Here is a 13,612-nt window from a genome sequence, read left to right as displayed (position 1 = left end):
TTCAGAGAGTCCATGGACTTATATAGGAGAAAAAAAAAAACTTGAATCTATTTTCACTAATCTCTAAATTAAATTTAGCACTTCTTTCAATTATGATTAAGTGACCCATCACACACAAAAAAGGTAAAGAATCTTTACATTAGGAGAATGGAATAATTTACTGGGAGATTTTGCTCCCACATGAGTTAGGGTAGTTTGTAAACTGGAAATAAGTGAAGTCAGTCAGGTGGTCACCACTTCCTAAAAATAAGCAGATACGGACTTTTGCACTTTGGTAAGCTAGTGTAACCAAACAGATTTAGGGAGTTTCCCTATAATCTTGTCTAGGAAAGGAGATGAGCCTACATATACCCAATGGGAGGGACTAATACCAACTCATGAATAATGCTAGTTCTTTGTAAAAAGAATTCTCCATCCTAATAATGCAAAGGACAGCCTTACCACTTAAGATAACAGGCAAAGCAGAGAATTTCTCCCATTTCCCCACAGTCATTTTTAGTGTTAGAAGGTACCTCAGAGATAATTTGATCTAAATTCCTAATGTTACATACAATAGCACGCATTCATAAATTACTTCAAAGTTTACAAATGTTTTCCCCACAACTCTGTGAAGTAAATACAGTAATTCAAGTGTTATTACAGATGAGGAGACAAGCTGAGAGGGAAGAGATTTGCAGAAACCAGAAAAATCCCAGGTCTCCCCATTCTGAGCCCAGCATGCTTTCTACTTTACCTAACTGCCTCCTACTTTACTTTCCCTGGGTAATATCAATGTCCATATAAGCTAGGTCTTGAGATCACAGCTATATTAAGGTAACAGCTGTGGTGCTAATCTCCTTCCCTTGGATCAAAAGAACAAGGAGTGGTCTTATCCAGAGTTTTCCAGATGAATCCCGGGTGTGTGAGAGTAGGCCAAATACCATCAGGGGTATACACATATGGAAATGACTGGGAGAAGCGAGACCCTGTTTAAACAGACTGGACTGAGAATCTCCTACTCCTTTCCATCACCCATACAATTCCTTTCCTCTCCAAATTTCAGGAGAGAATGACATCAGAGACCCCAGGATTCTGTGGCACTAGACAGTTGGCTACTAGGAGTCCTTTTGTCCCAAGCTCAGTTTTCTTCCCTCTACTACTCAGAGAAAAGGGCTGTTGGCAAAGGCAAAGCTAACAAGAGAAGAAATGGACAAAGACATCATCAGTCTGTGGAGGGCCAGGAGTAGCAGAGGCTCATTCATTTCTTCCCTAGGCACTTCTCCCCTCCAGGAAGACGGGGTGCCAAAGCTTTCCAGTCACAGAATATCAGAATTAGAAGGTACCTTGGAACATGAATATTGGAACACAGAATGTTAGATTTGAAAAGAACTAGAAGAAAGGCAGTATTTTTCTGCAAAGAGCTAGATCTGGAGCAAGAATAGATGATGATGTGTTGTGTTTTGCTTCCTCACGTTTCCTTTGGCTCAACCTGACCCTGACTCAACCTGAGGACAGAATAGGCCCCAAAGCCATCTTTGGAGCAGAAGCATCTCAAGGGCCTAGACAAAGCTAGTAGCAAAGGGAACCATTAAACCAATCAAGGGAGCAGAGGCAGAGAGGACAGGCTTGTAACAGTTAGACATCCAGTTTGAACAGAAAACACCAGCAGTTCTTCCTACTTATTCATGGGGGTGGGAATGAGATGTTGAGAGGTGCAGCCTCACAACCCACAGCAGAACAGAATAAAACATGTGTCAAACAAGAGGACCAATTCCCTTTGTCCACTGCCTACCTTGACTCCTTTCCCTCACCTGCTCTCTTTTGCTCACCACAAAAAGTCAGACCAACTAGTTTTAGAATAGATGAGAAGGTCCCTCTGAGAAACTGATCCAGAAGATGAAGCCAAAGCCCCACAATACAGAGTGAAGACATCACACACAATGCTGTGCTGCCGCCTTTTAATTTAAGATGTAGAAGGAACCTCAGAGGTCTGTTCTGCTCTACATCCTGGGCACATGATTATCCAGGTTCTGCTTAGAGACCTCTACTGTTCTCTCCAGGCTGGGATCCCAAAGGGAAGGGCAGACCTATAATGGGGAGTGGGGCACAAGCCTTTTGTTGTTTAAAACGAAAAATACAAGAAAACCAAAATACTGGAATTCAGCCTATCAAAGGGCAAAAAGATCCTGAATTATCATGCACTCTCTTCTTCCACTGAGTCACTGCTTGGCAATGTGTACATGCACATACGATCCGTAAACAGGTTTCCCAACTAGAATGGAAAGAGCGAGGATGATAAAAGGGCAGCAGAGAGACAAAAAGAGCCTAAGATGAAGTTTTAGAGTAGCCACCACAGCCCAAGAGTCCTTCACAGAGGCTTCCATTCCATCCCTCACTGGCCCACCCAATATCCCAAGCACCATTCTACAGGACAAGATTAAAGAGCTGGAGGGGCCCTAGGAGGTCATCTAGCCCAACCCCCTCATTTTAGATGAGGAAATTGAGACCAAAAGAGGGAAAACGATTTGCCCCAGATCACCTAGGTAGCAAGTAGTAGAGCCAGGATTCAAAACTAGGTCCTCCACAACAGAGGTATCAAACATGCAATCAGGCAGCAGGAAGCAGATTAAAATGTAACTGGGAAATACTTAACAAAATAAAAATACACTGAAACGCAGATAACGTTAATATGTGGTTTTCTAAGTAAAGCTGTGGTCTGCAGAGATCCTTTTGTACAGTTTAGTGGCTTCGTTTCTATTTGTTTGACCCCACAGCTCTATAGTACGCTGCCTCGATTTGAACCCAGATTATTTCCTTCCCAATCCAGTGTTTTTCTCACCATACCTGACATCATGCCCTTCATTTTACAGAGGTCCATATTTATATTTTAGGAGTCAATATAACCAGGGTCCAAAAAAAAAAAAAGATTTAACCCTCACCGAACTGTGACTTTCCCAGTATCAAGTTTTCTTTTTAAGATTAGAAATGAGGGAAAGCATTCTTGGCTTCCTATGAGTTTTTGCTTACCAAGAATAAAGATATGAGATTTGGGACTCACATTCAGAGTGACTTACTCCTAAGGGCCACCTCAGATTAGGTGAGGATCAAAGGGGATAAAAAGATGTGACAATGTTTTGGAAACAATAAAGCTTTATAGAAAGGCAAGGAATTGCTAAAAGAATACCCTCACCCCCAAAAGATGAAATTCATTGTTCTAAATGCAAATTTAGTACAAATTCCAATTCTGATACTAAGTGTGTGTTTATGAGTGTTTGATAAGGTTAGTTTTCTCCTCTGTTAAATGGGTTAATGCTTACACTTCACACCTCCCAGACAGGACTTCGGGGAGTATTCAAATCAAGGCCTTTTCACTCTCAGACAGGAAAAGATCTACAGCCAAGATCAGAACCACCAACCTGTCATAAAGGGCTGAAGAAAATCTATAACCAATTTGGACTGGCTCTCCTGCCCCAGGAGTTTCTCACTGAACAGAGTCAAAAGCTCAATTCAAAGCCCTTTCAGATCTAGGCCTACAGGTCTTCAGCCTTGGCTTCATTTGATCTTTCCTGTGGACTCCGGGCTCTTCTCTGCTATAGGAAGAACACAGGAGATTGTTGGAACACTCCATAAGCCTACTAAGGGCTCAGCTTAGAGTATACCTCCTCACAGAAGACTCTGAAAAATGAGTGAAGCCAGGAGTTTTGAGAATAAAGCACATTTAGGATCCCAACCAGTAAAAGAAGTCACAGCCCTGACTACTGATTAGCTGGATAAGTCACATCCTAAGAGTAACTCACGTTTCTGTAGCACTTTATGGTTTACAAACCACTTTCCTCACAACAACCTTGTGCAAATATTGCTAAACTGAGGCTCAGAAGGGAAGTAACTTGCTCATGGCCAAACACCTGGAGTTTTTAACCCAAGACTGGCTGACTTCAAGTACCAGTGCTGTTTGCACTATGGCAAGCATTCTTTCCTTCCTAACTTTTGCCAAGATACTTTTCCCTCTCCCTGGTGGACTTTTGGTCTGAAATCCCCCCAGATCTAATAGGAATTCTGTTCCCAAAGCCACCAACCCTCCCACTACACCCCTAGGTAATATTTAGGGCCCTAGGGACTTTGGGGACAGACTCATCTCTCTTTGAAAATAAGAACCCCCAAACCCAAATAAAAACCTTACATTTTAATTTGCTTTGCCAAACAGGACACAGTGAAAACTTTAGTCTAATTGTACAGAAAATATAATTTTTTGTAACCAGTAGCAAACATATCACCAGGATGGTTTTTTTTTGTTTGTTTAAAAAAAAAAACCCAAGTCCCTGGCAAATTGGGTCTACCTCAGAAAGGTTACCCAGTTCCCCCTCAAAGACAAACTGCCAGACAAGAGACAGAGAGGGGAACATCCTGCTCACACCACCCAGGAAAAACTTAATAGATCTGACTCCAGTTTATCACATCCCCCTACTGGAATCACAGTCCAAAATCGGGATAGGAAAAGGAAAAGCTTAAGGGTGGAGGGACAAGAGGAAGGGGGACTAAGTATTAGATGGTTCTTGGGACGTGGGTCCCAACTCTGCCTTTATCACTACACAGAAAAGGACTGTCTCTGATCAACTCCAAGGTCAAGTTCCCCACATGTGGTTCCTTGGAGCCTGCCTCCCCACCCATAGCCCTAAGGATGAGTTCCAAACAGTGATCACTTTAAATCCTACGGTCATAAAAAGAGTTCCAAACAGAACAAGTCCTGGTCACACCAGTTGGTATGACAAATGCACAAAATTGTGGGGGCCCCAGCCGCCCCTGCCTCAAGAAGGTGTTTGGACTAAGTACAGTAATGTCAGAGAGTCTGAGGATGAGAGGCAACAAGTGAGGGTGCCCCAGCTCGTTCTGTCTGCAGTCAAAGATGGTGGATGCCAGGCCAGGAGTCCAACTGCAGAGGAAGGGGGAGAGAGTCGGTAGCATCCAGGAGTCCAACTGTGTCAAAGGCAGGGGCTACCCCTACCCCATCCCCAGGCAGAGCCGGCAGGCAGGCGGTAACTCAGGAGTCCAGTACAGGGGGCAGGCAGGGCACAGGAAACTTCCTCACATCCCGTGCTTCTTGCGGATAACAGCCATGGCCAGCAGCCGGTCTTTCTCTCGGAGCTCCTCCCGAAGCTTGGCCTCTGTGAGCCGCAGGTGGCGGATGCTGCCTTTCATCTCCTTCATCTTCACCTCCATCAGGGCCAGGATGTCGCGCTGCTCATTCAGCTTCCGCAGCAGTTCTTCCTCCGTGGTGCCCGAGGACAGGGAATAGGAGTGGTCCGAGCCTGTGTCGGGGAAGCCCTCCTCGCCCACGACCACCAGCCTGGGTCCCGAGGCGGCCGCAGGCACCGCGGGGACGCCGAGCTCGGGGGCGGGGGCCCCCTCGGCCGAGGCGAACTCCACCTGCACCGTCAAATCGATGGGCTTCACGTCGTCCCCCGCCGGGGGCTGCGGGGGCGCAGCGGCGGCGGGGCCGCTCTCCACGGCCGCCTGCAGGGTGAGCAGCACGGCGGCCGAGGCGGACACCAGGGACGCCTGCGAGGGGGCCGGAAGCGCGGCCGGCTGCTGCTGCTGCGGCTGGGGCTGGGCCGGCGGCTGCTGCTGCTGCTGAAGCTGCTGCTGTTGCTGCCTCCGTCGGGCGGCCGCCCCCGCCGCCCCGCCGCCCCCGGGCCGCCGAGCCTTGCGCTCGTTGACGCCACGCAGCGGGAAGATGGTGGGGACTCGCACCGTGTAGGTCTTGCGGCCGCCCTGGAAGTGGACGCTGCACAGGCGGTGGCCGGCCGTGGGCTGGAAGGTGGAGAAGCAGCCGCTGACTCCGGCCCGGGACACGTTCTTGAGCCACTGGCGCCGCAGCTCCGCATCCTTGGGGAAGGTGTAGAAGTGCAGCGCCTTGTCCCGATGCGAGTTGTTGTAGCAGCCCGGCACGCAGCACGTGAAGCCCGGCATCGCGGCGGTCCCGGCCCGCCGACGGCCCCGGCCTAGGGCCTCGGCCGCCGCCGGACCGCTCGGGTCCGGAAAGCTGGGAGGGCCTCGGCCGAGACCCCGGCCTCGGGCTCCGCCTTGGGGCCCGGCCTCACCCCCGGGCCCGGGCCTCGGGACCCCGGGACACCCACCGACGGGCGAGGCCTCGGCGACCGCTCCGGACCCCTACGCCCCCCACCGGCCGGGCGTCGGCGTCCCGCCCCGAACGGAGCCGGGCCTAGTCTCGCCTCGCTCGCTCTCCTGGGGACGCTCCCCGACGGCCCCCGCGCCGTCCACCCGCCCGCCGGCAGTCCCCGCAGCCACCAGAGCCTGTCAGTCAGTCAGTCAGTCCCAGGGCCGAAACGAAGAAGCGCCCGGGAAGTCGGACTACGCCCCCCACAATGCACCGCGCCGCGCGCTTCCGCCGTTGGCCGCACTGCTTCCGGTGTCGAGGCTGGAGGTCAGGTCAGAATGATTCGGCGCTCGCCCGGGAAAAAGCCATCCGTGTAGTGTTTCATCGGGGCGACGATCCAGCTCCGGCGAGCGGAACAAGAGATGTTTCTGGATGGATGGAGTTCCTTGCGAACTGCCGTGCTCCGTTCAGAGAACTGCTTTTCCCATGATGCACTGCTTCCCGCGCGCTCCGCCCCCCACTCCCGGGAGGGGGACTACAACTCTCGGCGTCCACTGCGCGCGTCTGCGCCCCGCCTCTGCCCTGGGGAGCGCATCCCTTAGTCAACAAGCCCACGCCTCGAGGTGGCGGGCCAGCACCCCGCCGGGGGCTGTGTGAGAAGGATTCCGCGACCCTCTCCCGCCCGCTCCCCAGTCTGTAGGGCGTAGAAATCATACTGGCCAAAGTGAGGCCCAGAGGGGAGAAGTGACGAGCACTTATTAGGCGCCTGATGTGTGCCAGACTCGGCGAGTGAAGGGTAGAACCCAAGGGTTCGACTACCCTCTGCCGGGTCCTGCCTTGTGGTCCAGGGCCCTGCGCACCGCCCCTCCCCCACCGCCCCTAGTCCTCATCCATCTTTTCTTCCTCCGTTTCCTGCCATTTCCCATCACTCTCCGCCCCGCCCCCAGCTGTCGCTCCCCAAAGTCATCGAGCTGTATCCTCAGCACCTCCCCCCCCCTCCCATTTATCGCCTTTCCCATGGATCATTTCAAGAAACCTTGATTAAGGGTCTGAGCGATGTTAGTGCTTTGGTCTAGGTCCTCTTGATAAGAGATTTAGCTAAATCGAGATGAAGCCTAGTAAACACCAAGAGGTCATGATAATACACGACACTACAAGATAACAATTTGAGAGAGGAGCAGGGGGAAATGCTGCTTGAAGTCCGAAGGCCAAAGTCGTGCCACTGGTTCTGATAGATGTAATCAGACGCAAAGTTTACATAAATCATAGTCCTTGTCCAAATGAATATTAAAGTCTATTTGAACACAAAGATAGCTATGATACAGGACAAGATTCCAGACGAGCAAGACAAGGTGCTGCTTGAGGTCCAAAAACCCAAGGTCATGCCACTGTATTGAATATACTTTGGGTCCTCTTCTCTGTTCACCTATAGGAGACAAATTAAGTACTTGTAGCTAGCCTAGTTTTTTACTGTAAGAGATCTTGATTTTAGTTGGTGTAATGCAGTATTGATAAACAGCTAAAATGGACCATGAAGAAGGAGCCAGGAGAATGGAGAAAATTAAAAACTCACTCTGGATGAGTAAGAGATATTCATCCAATTCTCTGTGATCTGAACACTGTGGTCTTTATTTATTCATTTAGTTGGTTTTTTTTTTTTTAACAGTAGGGAACTGCTCCTGGCCCCACCAGGCTGGGGTACTTGATCTTTTTCCACTAAAGGACCTCTCTCCTTTGTATTGGGGCACTCAGTCCATACAGGGGTCATTTCTGGAAGAACCTAGCCTTTAATGATGAGAAGGTTTAGGCTCTCATTCTCAATTACATGTAAAAAAAATTTAACATTTCTTTTTTTACATTTTGAGTTCCAAATTCTCTCCTTCCCTACCCTCTCCTATCCCTTGAGAAGGCAAGCAATATATCGATTATACATGTGAAGTCATGCTAAACATTTCCACATTACACGTGTTGCAGAAGAAAACACACACACACACACACATACACACACACACACACACACACATATACAAGAAACCCAAGAAAAATAAAGTAAAAAGCATGCTTAAATCTGCACTCAGAGTTCATCAGTTCTCTCTCTGAAGATGGATAGCTTGATCAGAAGCTATTCTTTTTTTTTTTAAATTAATTAAATTATTTTTAGTTTTCAACATTCACTTTTATAAGATTTTGAGTTCTAAATTTTCCCCCTCGCCTTCTCTATCCTCCAGACAACATGCAATCTAATATAGGCTATATATGTACAATCATATTAAATATATTTCCACATTAAGTCATGTTGTAAAAGAAGAATCAGAACAAAGGGGGGAGACCACAAGAAAGAAAAAACAAAACAAAAAAAGAGAAAATTTATGCTTTGATCTGCATTCAGACTCCATAGTTCTTTCTCTGGATGTGGATAGCATTTTCCATTATGAGTCTTTTGAAATTGTCTTACATCATTGCATTGCTGAGAAGAGCTAAGTCTATCAAAGTTAGTGTAATATCAATTAAGTTGGGACTTTCTTACTGTTTTAAAATGATTAATTAGGTGGCTTTGATTGAGTCTTACTAGGTGCTAAAACCCAGGCCAAAATGCCTATCTACTAGGTGCTAAGCCTGTGTGGGCATGAAGCCCTCAGAGTCCTAAGGAGAGTTGCTAAGACCAGAGCCAATAGTAGGAGCCTGAGTTCTGGTCCCTCAGATGACGTTTGATGATGGCTAAAGAGTGTATAAAAAGAGAGAACAGAGCTATTTTGCTTAGGGCTCTCACTCTTGGTAGAGTGCTGATGTGAAGACTCTGGCAGCTATAGTTAATCGCCCTCCAGTTTGTAAACCCGGGTGTTGGGACTTTGTTACATTCTGATAGCTGTGCATTGAGATTTGAATCAGACAAGGTCCATCTGTTGATGTTTGTAATGTGTTTGTATTTGCTCTGAAGTTCAGAGTGCTGGCTTTTTCCCCTGAACTAAGTGAATGATATTTGTATGCTGGATTAAAGTAAGATTGTTAACCCTTTAATGTTGCTTTCCTTACTAAAGCAGATCAAAAGAACCTATGTTGGCAGCTTTCTGCGTGCTGGTTGCTGGTGGGTCTTATACCCCTTCAGCAGCCGCTAGCAGATTTTTTCAAAAGTTAGTCATCTCACAATGTTGCTGTTACTATGTACAGTGTTCTCCTGGTTCTGCTCATTTCATTCAGCATCAATTCATGTAAGTGGTTCCTGGTTTTTCTGAAGTCGGCCTTTTCATCATTTCTTACGAAACAATAATATTCTATTACCTTCACATACTACAACTTATTCAGCCATTCCCGAGTTGATGGGCATCCTCTCAATTTCCATTTTTTTTTTCCCTAAGGGAGGAAGGCAAGGCAATTGGGGTTAAGTGACTTTCCCAAGGTCACACAGCTAGTAAATGTCAAGTATCTGAGGCTGGATTTGAACTCAGGTCCTCCTGGCTCCAGGGCCAATACTCTATTCATTGTGCCACCTAGCTGCTCCTCAATTTCCAATTCCTTGCCACCACAAAAAGAGCTGCTAGAAATATTTTTGTACATGTGGGTCCTTTTGCCATTTTTATGATCTCTTTGGGATACAGACCTAGTAGTAGTACTGTTGGATCAAAGGGTATGCACAGTTTTATAGCCCTTTGGGCATAGCCCCAAACTGCTCTTCAGAATGGTTAGATCAGTTCACAACTCTACCAACAATGCATTAGTGTTCCAGTTTTCCTACATCTCCAACATTTATCATTTTCCTGTTTAGTCATGTTAGAGGCTGTCCTTTTTTAAAACATTTTTTTCTATTAACAAAATTATTTTTTCCCTCCTTCCTCCTTCCAAATTAAAAAAGAAAGAAAAACATCTTTTGTAACAAATATGCATAGTCAAGCAAGACAAATTGCCACATTGACTATATTTTAAAATGTATGCCTCATTCTGCATATTGAGTTCATCACCTTTCATTCAGGAGGTGAATAGAAATGGTTTCTCACTGATCCTCAATAGTCAGAGTTGGTCATTGCATTGATTAGAGGATTCAAATCTTTCAAAGTTATTTGCCTTATAATGTTGTATATTGTATAAATTGTTCTCCAGGTTCTGCTCACTTCCCTGTGGATCACTTTGCACAAGTCTTCACAGGTGTCTCTGAAACTGCCTCATTCATAATTTTTCCAACAATGGTATTGTTAGGCTTTTTCTCACACTGGTAAGCCAGAGAAAACTTATTTAAGGCTTAAGATTTGGCTCTTATCTATGGTCCATTCAAGGTAGGGAGCAGAAAAGATACTCCATTTACAGTATATATCGGATATGGGACAGGTATTTATTTCAAGTCAAAACACTTATCTAGAATCAGGAAGGGACGCTTTTTCACAGGCCCTGATTACACATTAATTAAACCAACAATCATTTACTACTTGTTTCATATTAATTACCTCAACAATCATTTCTTGTTTAATGTGTCAGTAATATGATTATCTAAATAGTTGTAGAGATATAGATAGCATAGATTCTCCAAAGATACAAACACAAAACAAAATAAAATTGAAACAAAGTAACTGAACTCAAGAACCTTATAGACTAATGGGTTCTGGAATGATACTCTGAAGTGTTGGGGTAATTTTCATTGTGGTGATTCACAAAGCACCCCTCATAAGCTTATTGGTTATGGTTATTCACAGAGGCAGAAAATTGTGTAGCCACAACAAACAGGAAGCAGAGTTTGCCTGGTCTGGTCTCAGCCCCTCAAGATTCAGAAAAAAACCTAATGTAGTTTTAAAAGAATCTTGATGAATCCAGTAGAGTCATTGGGACCATCTCTGTCAGCCCTTCCAGAAAGCTCAGAAGAGACTCCTTCAAATTTTATGGTGGGTATTTTTTCCCCCAAGTGTGTTGTTTAGATTCTAAACCCAAATTTAAGGCCAATTCCTACATCTCCCACAACACAGATTGTTTTTCCACCCCACCCCACAATTGCTTTGCTCTGTGGGAATCACACATCACATCTCATTATGCATGTAACTTTCTTAATTTTCCACCCTTAAAAATCTCCCTTTCCCGCAATTAGTACTTGGTACCTCCCAAATAAAAGGCTCTGTGGGGATTGTAAGAAAAATGAAGCATCTAATACATACCACATTCAGAGTGATTTCACTGGTCCCAGAAGTTGCTGCTGCTACTGGAACCATAGAAACCAGGAATGTTCGTTCAACAGCCTTTGGAGATCATCTGCTTCCATTGGTCAAAGAGGTGAAGGGATCTACCGACCCAGTGTCACATACCTAACTAAAACCCTGGTGGTCCCCAGACTCCTTCTCTAGCACACAACAGCATCCCCCCACCCGACCCCCCTGGACCAGTTTTCTCCTCTGAAGAAAATCAAATTCATTGGAGGGCTAGAAACTGTTTAATCAGTTAATTAACATTCAAACATAACCCTCAGAAGCCCCTGATCCCAAAGAATAGCAGAGAGTGACTAGACAATTAACCTCAAGTATTTTTACTTCAGAATTTGCTGATTTTTCTCAAAGGGGTGGGCAGTGAGTTACAGTGAAAAGCTGTACCAAGAGGTCTAGGATGCAAACTGTGCCTCTGATATTACCTGTGTGACCTTAGAACCTTTGGGGTCTCAGTTTCTTCAACTGCAAAATGAGTAGGGTTCAACTAAATGGCATCTGAGGTTCCAATTGAAGTCTTATCCAGATTATTCTTCCCTGATTAACCCATTTAGTTATTCTGATTCACATATTCTGAGTCATTTTTCCTTCCATATACATATCCTCTCAGTTGCCAAGTCATCACCCTAATTCAGGACCTCATTACTTCTGCGGCCTGGACTATTGTAATTGTCTCCTCATTGTACCTTTCAGGAGGTCCCCAAAACATTCCCTTCTTCACTCTGATGCCGAAATAATCTTCCTAAAGTACAAGTCTGACCACATCACTTCCCAGTTCAGAAACCTCAGTGTCTCCCCATTACCTTGAAGATAAGATATGACCTCTTCAGTCTGGCATTTAAAAAGCCTTTCACAATCTGCTTCCAACTTACTGTGGAAAGCAGACACATGCTCCCTGGCTCCCTTTCAAAAGAATTAAGAAAGTATTTAAAATGATAAATTTTATATATTTAAATTATAAACTTTATAAGTAGTTAAGAATGAAAACTAAGGTCCCTGACAATGGATTAAGGGATCTCAATGGAAAATACCTCAATCTATTTAAGATCCATTGCCTAGCCCCATACCCTGAAAGGAATAGAGCAATGAGGGAACTAGGTGGTCCACAGCAAGTAAAGTTCTGGACCTGGAGTCAGAAAGATGTGATATTGAACGTTGCCTCAGTCATCCACTAGATGGGTGATCCTGGGCAAGTCATTTAGCCCCTTTCAGGCTCAGTTTCCTCATCTGTAAAAAGGGTATTATAATAATAGCAGCTACCTCACAGCTGTTAGGATCAGCTGATATAATGTGTGTAAACTGCTTTGCAAACCTTAAAGCTACAGATAACTGTAAGCTGTTGTTATTATCAGACAGAAGTCTCTTGAATTCATCTTAGACCAGATGGAAAAGAGAACATCTGAACGGAGCTGGAGGTCAAGGAAAAACTTAAGGATATTAGGAAAAGAATTCTCCCCCAAGTGATTATTGTTCTTGTTAATAAAGCAAACTGTTAAATGAACTTTTACTCTACCCTGAGCCCTGGGACCTGAAGTGGAGCAATGGAGTAGGTCAGGGAATTTAAGAATATTTAAAAGGTCAGGAATTTGAGAGACCATCGACATTGATGCTGAGGTCCTCCGGTATGTGATGGCAGAAGAAAATGGTAGACCAGGAGCTGAACTCTTTAAGAAGGGAGGGAGAATGACCTAGGGGCCCTGTAGTTAGCAGCCACCATAATTTGGATTAGGTGGACATTGATGCTTCTGTGAATTTGAAAGGAGGAGCGAGAATTCCTGAATGATGGTGGTTAAGGCAGAGTCTAGAAATGGCTGAGTCACAAGGAGTATTCTGATTATTTCTGCTTGGTAGCCAACTGGCCACAAGGCCCAGGAGAAGGGGCAATGAACACAAGTCAAGAAAGAATGATCTGAGTAGGGAAAGTATGACCTCCACCAGATGTCCCCTACATGGTGTTAGACTGGGAACTCAGGAATTCCTGAGTTTGAATCATCCCCAAGGATTCCAGAAGTGTGTCCTGGGGAAAAAAATCACTTCACTTTTCTCAGACTCAGTTTCTTCATCTGTAAAATGGAGTTAAGAATTTCAACCTCACAGGGTTGTTGTGAAGATCAAATGAGATCAAATGAGTATGTAAAGTGCTTAGCACAGTGCAGTGCCTGGTATATAATAGGCACTATATAAATGCTAGCTATTATTATGTCAGACACCAAAAAAGAAAGCCACAGCTGTCCCACTGACAAGGTGCAAGGTCACCAAACTGGTGAGGTGCAAGGTGTGTGTGTGTGGGGGGGTGGTGGTGGTGGTGGTGTTGTCTCAAAAGAATTTGCTCAGGCTATCT

The 13,612-nt window shown here is 45.5% G+C and overlaps 1 protein-coding gene across 1 annotated transcript; it reads right to left on the bottom strand.

Moving 5' to 3' along the window:
• Positions 1 to 4,143: 4,143 nt before the first annotated feature.
• On the bottom strand, positions 4,144 to 6,099 carry THAP11 (THAP domain containing 11). The gene has a single exon (XM_036751120.1). The coding sequence runs from the start codon at positions 5,944 to 5,946 to the stop codon at positions 5,062 to 5,064; it is 885 nt and encodes a 294-aa protein (XP_036607015.1). The 5' UTR covers positions 5,947 to 6,099; the 3' UTR covers positions 4,144 to 5,061.
• Between the last annotated feature and the right edge of the window lie 7,513 nt (positions 6,100 to 13,612).

The sequence above is a fragment of the Trichosurus vulpecula genome, chromosome 3, assembly GCF_011100635.1.
Source record: "Trichosurus vulpecula isolate mTriVul1 chromosome 3, mTriVul1.pri, whole genome shotgun sequence".
Classification (NCBI taxonomy): Eukaryota; Metazoa; Chordata; class Mammalia; order Diprotodontia; family Phalangeridae; genus Trichosurus; species Trichosurus vulpecula.
Note: the sequence above shows the minus strand (reverse complement) of the source record. Positions and strands in the feature narration are given on the sequence as shown.

Coding starts and splice junctions, on each gene's coding strand:
- THAP11 (XM_036751120.1), bottom strand. CDS start 5,946: ATGCCGGGCTTCACGTGCTGCGTGCCGGGCTGCTACAACAACTCGCAT.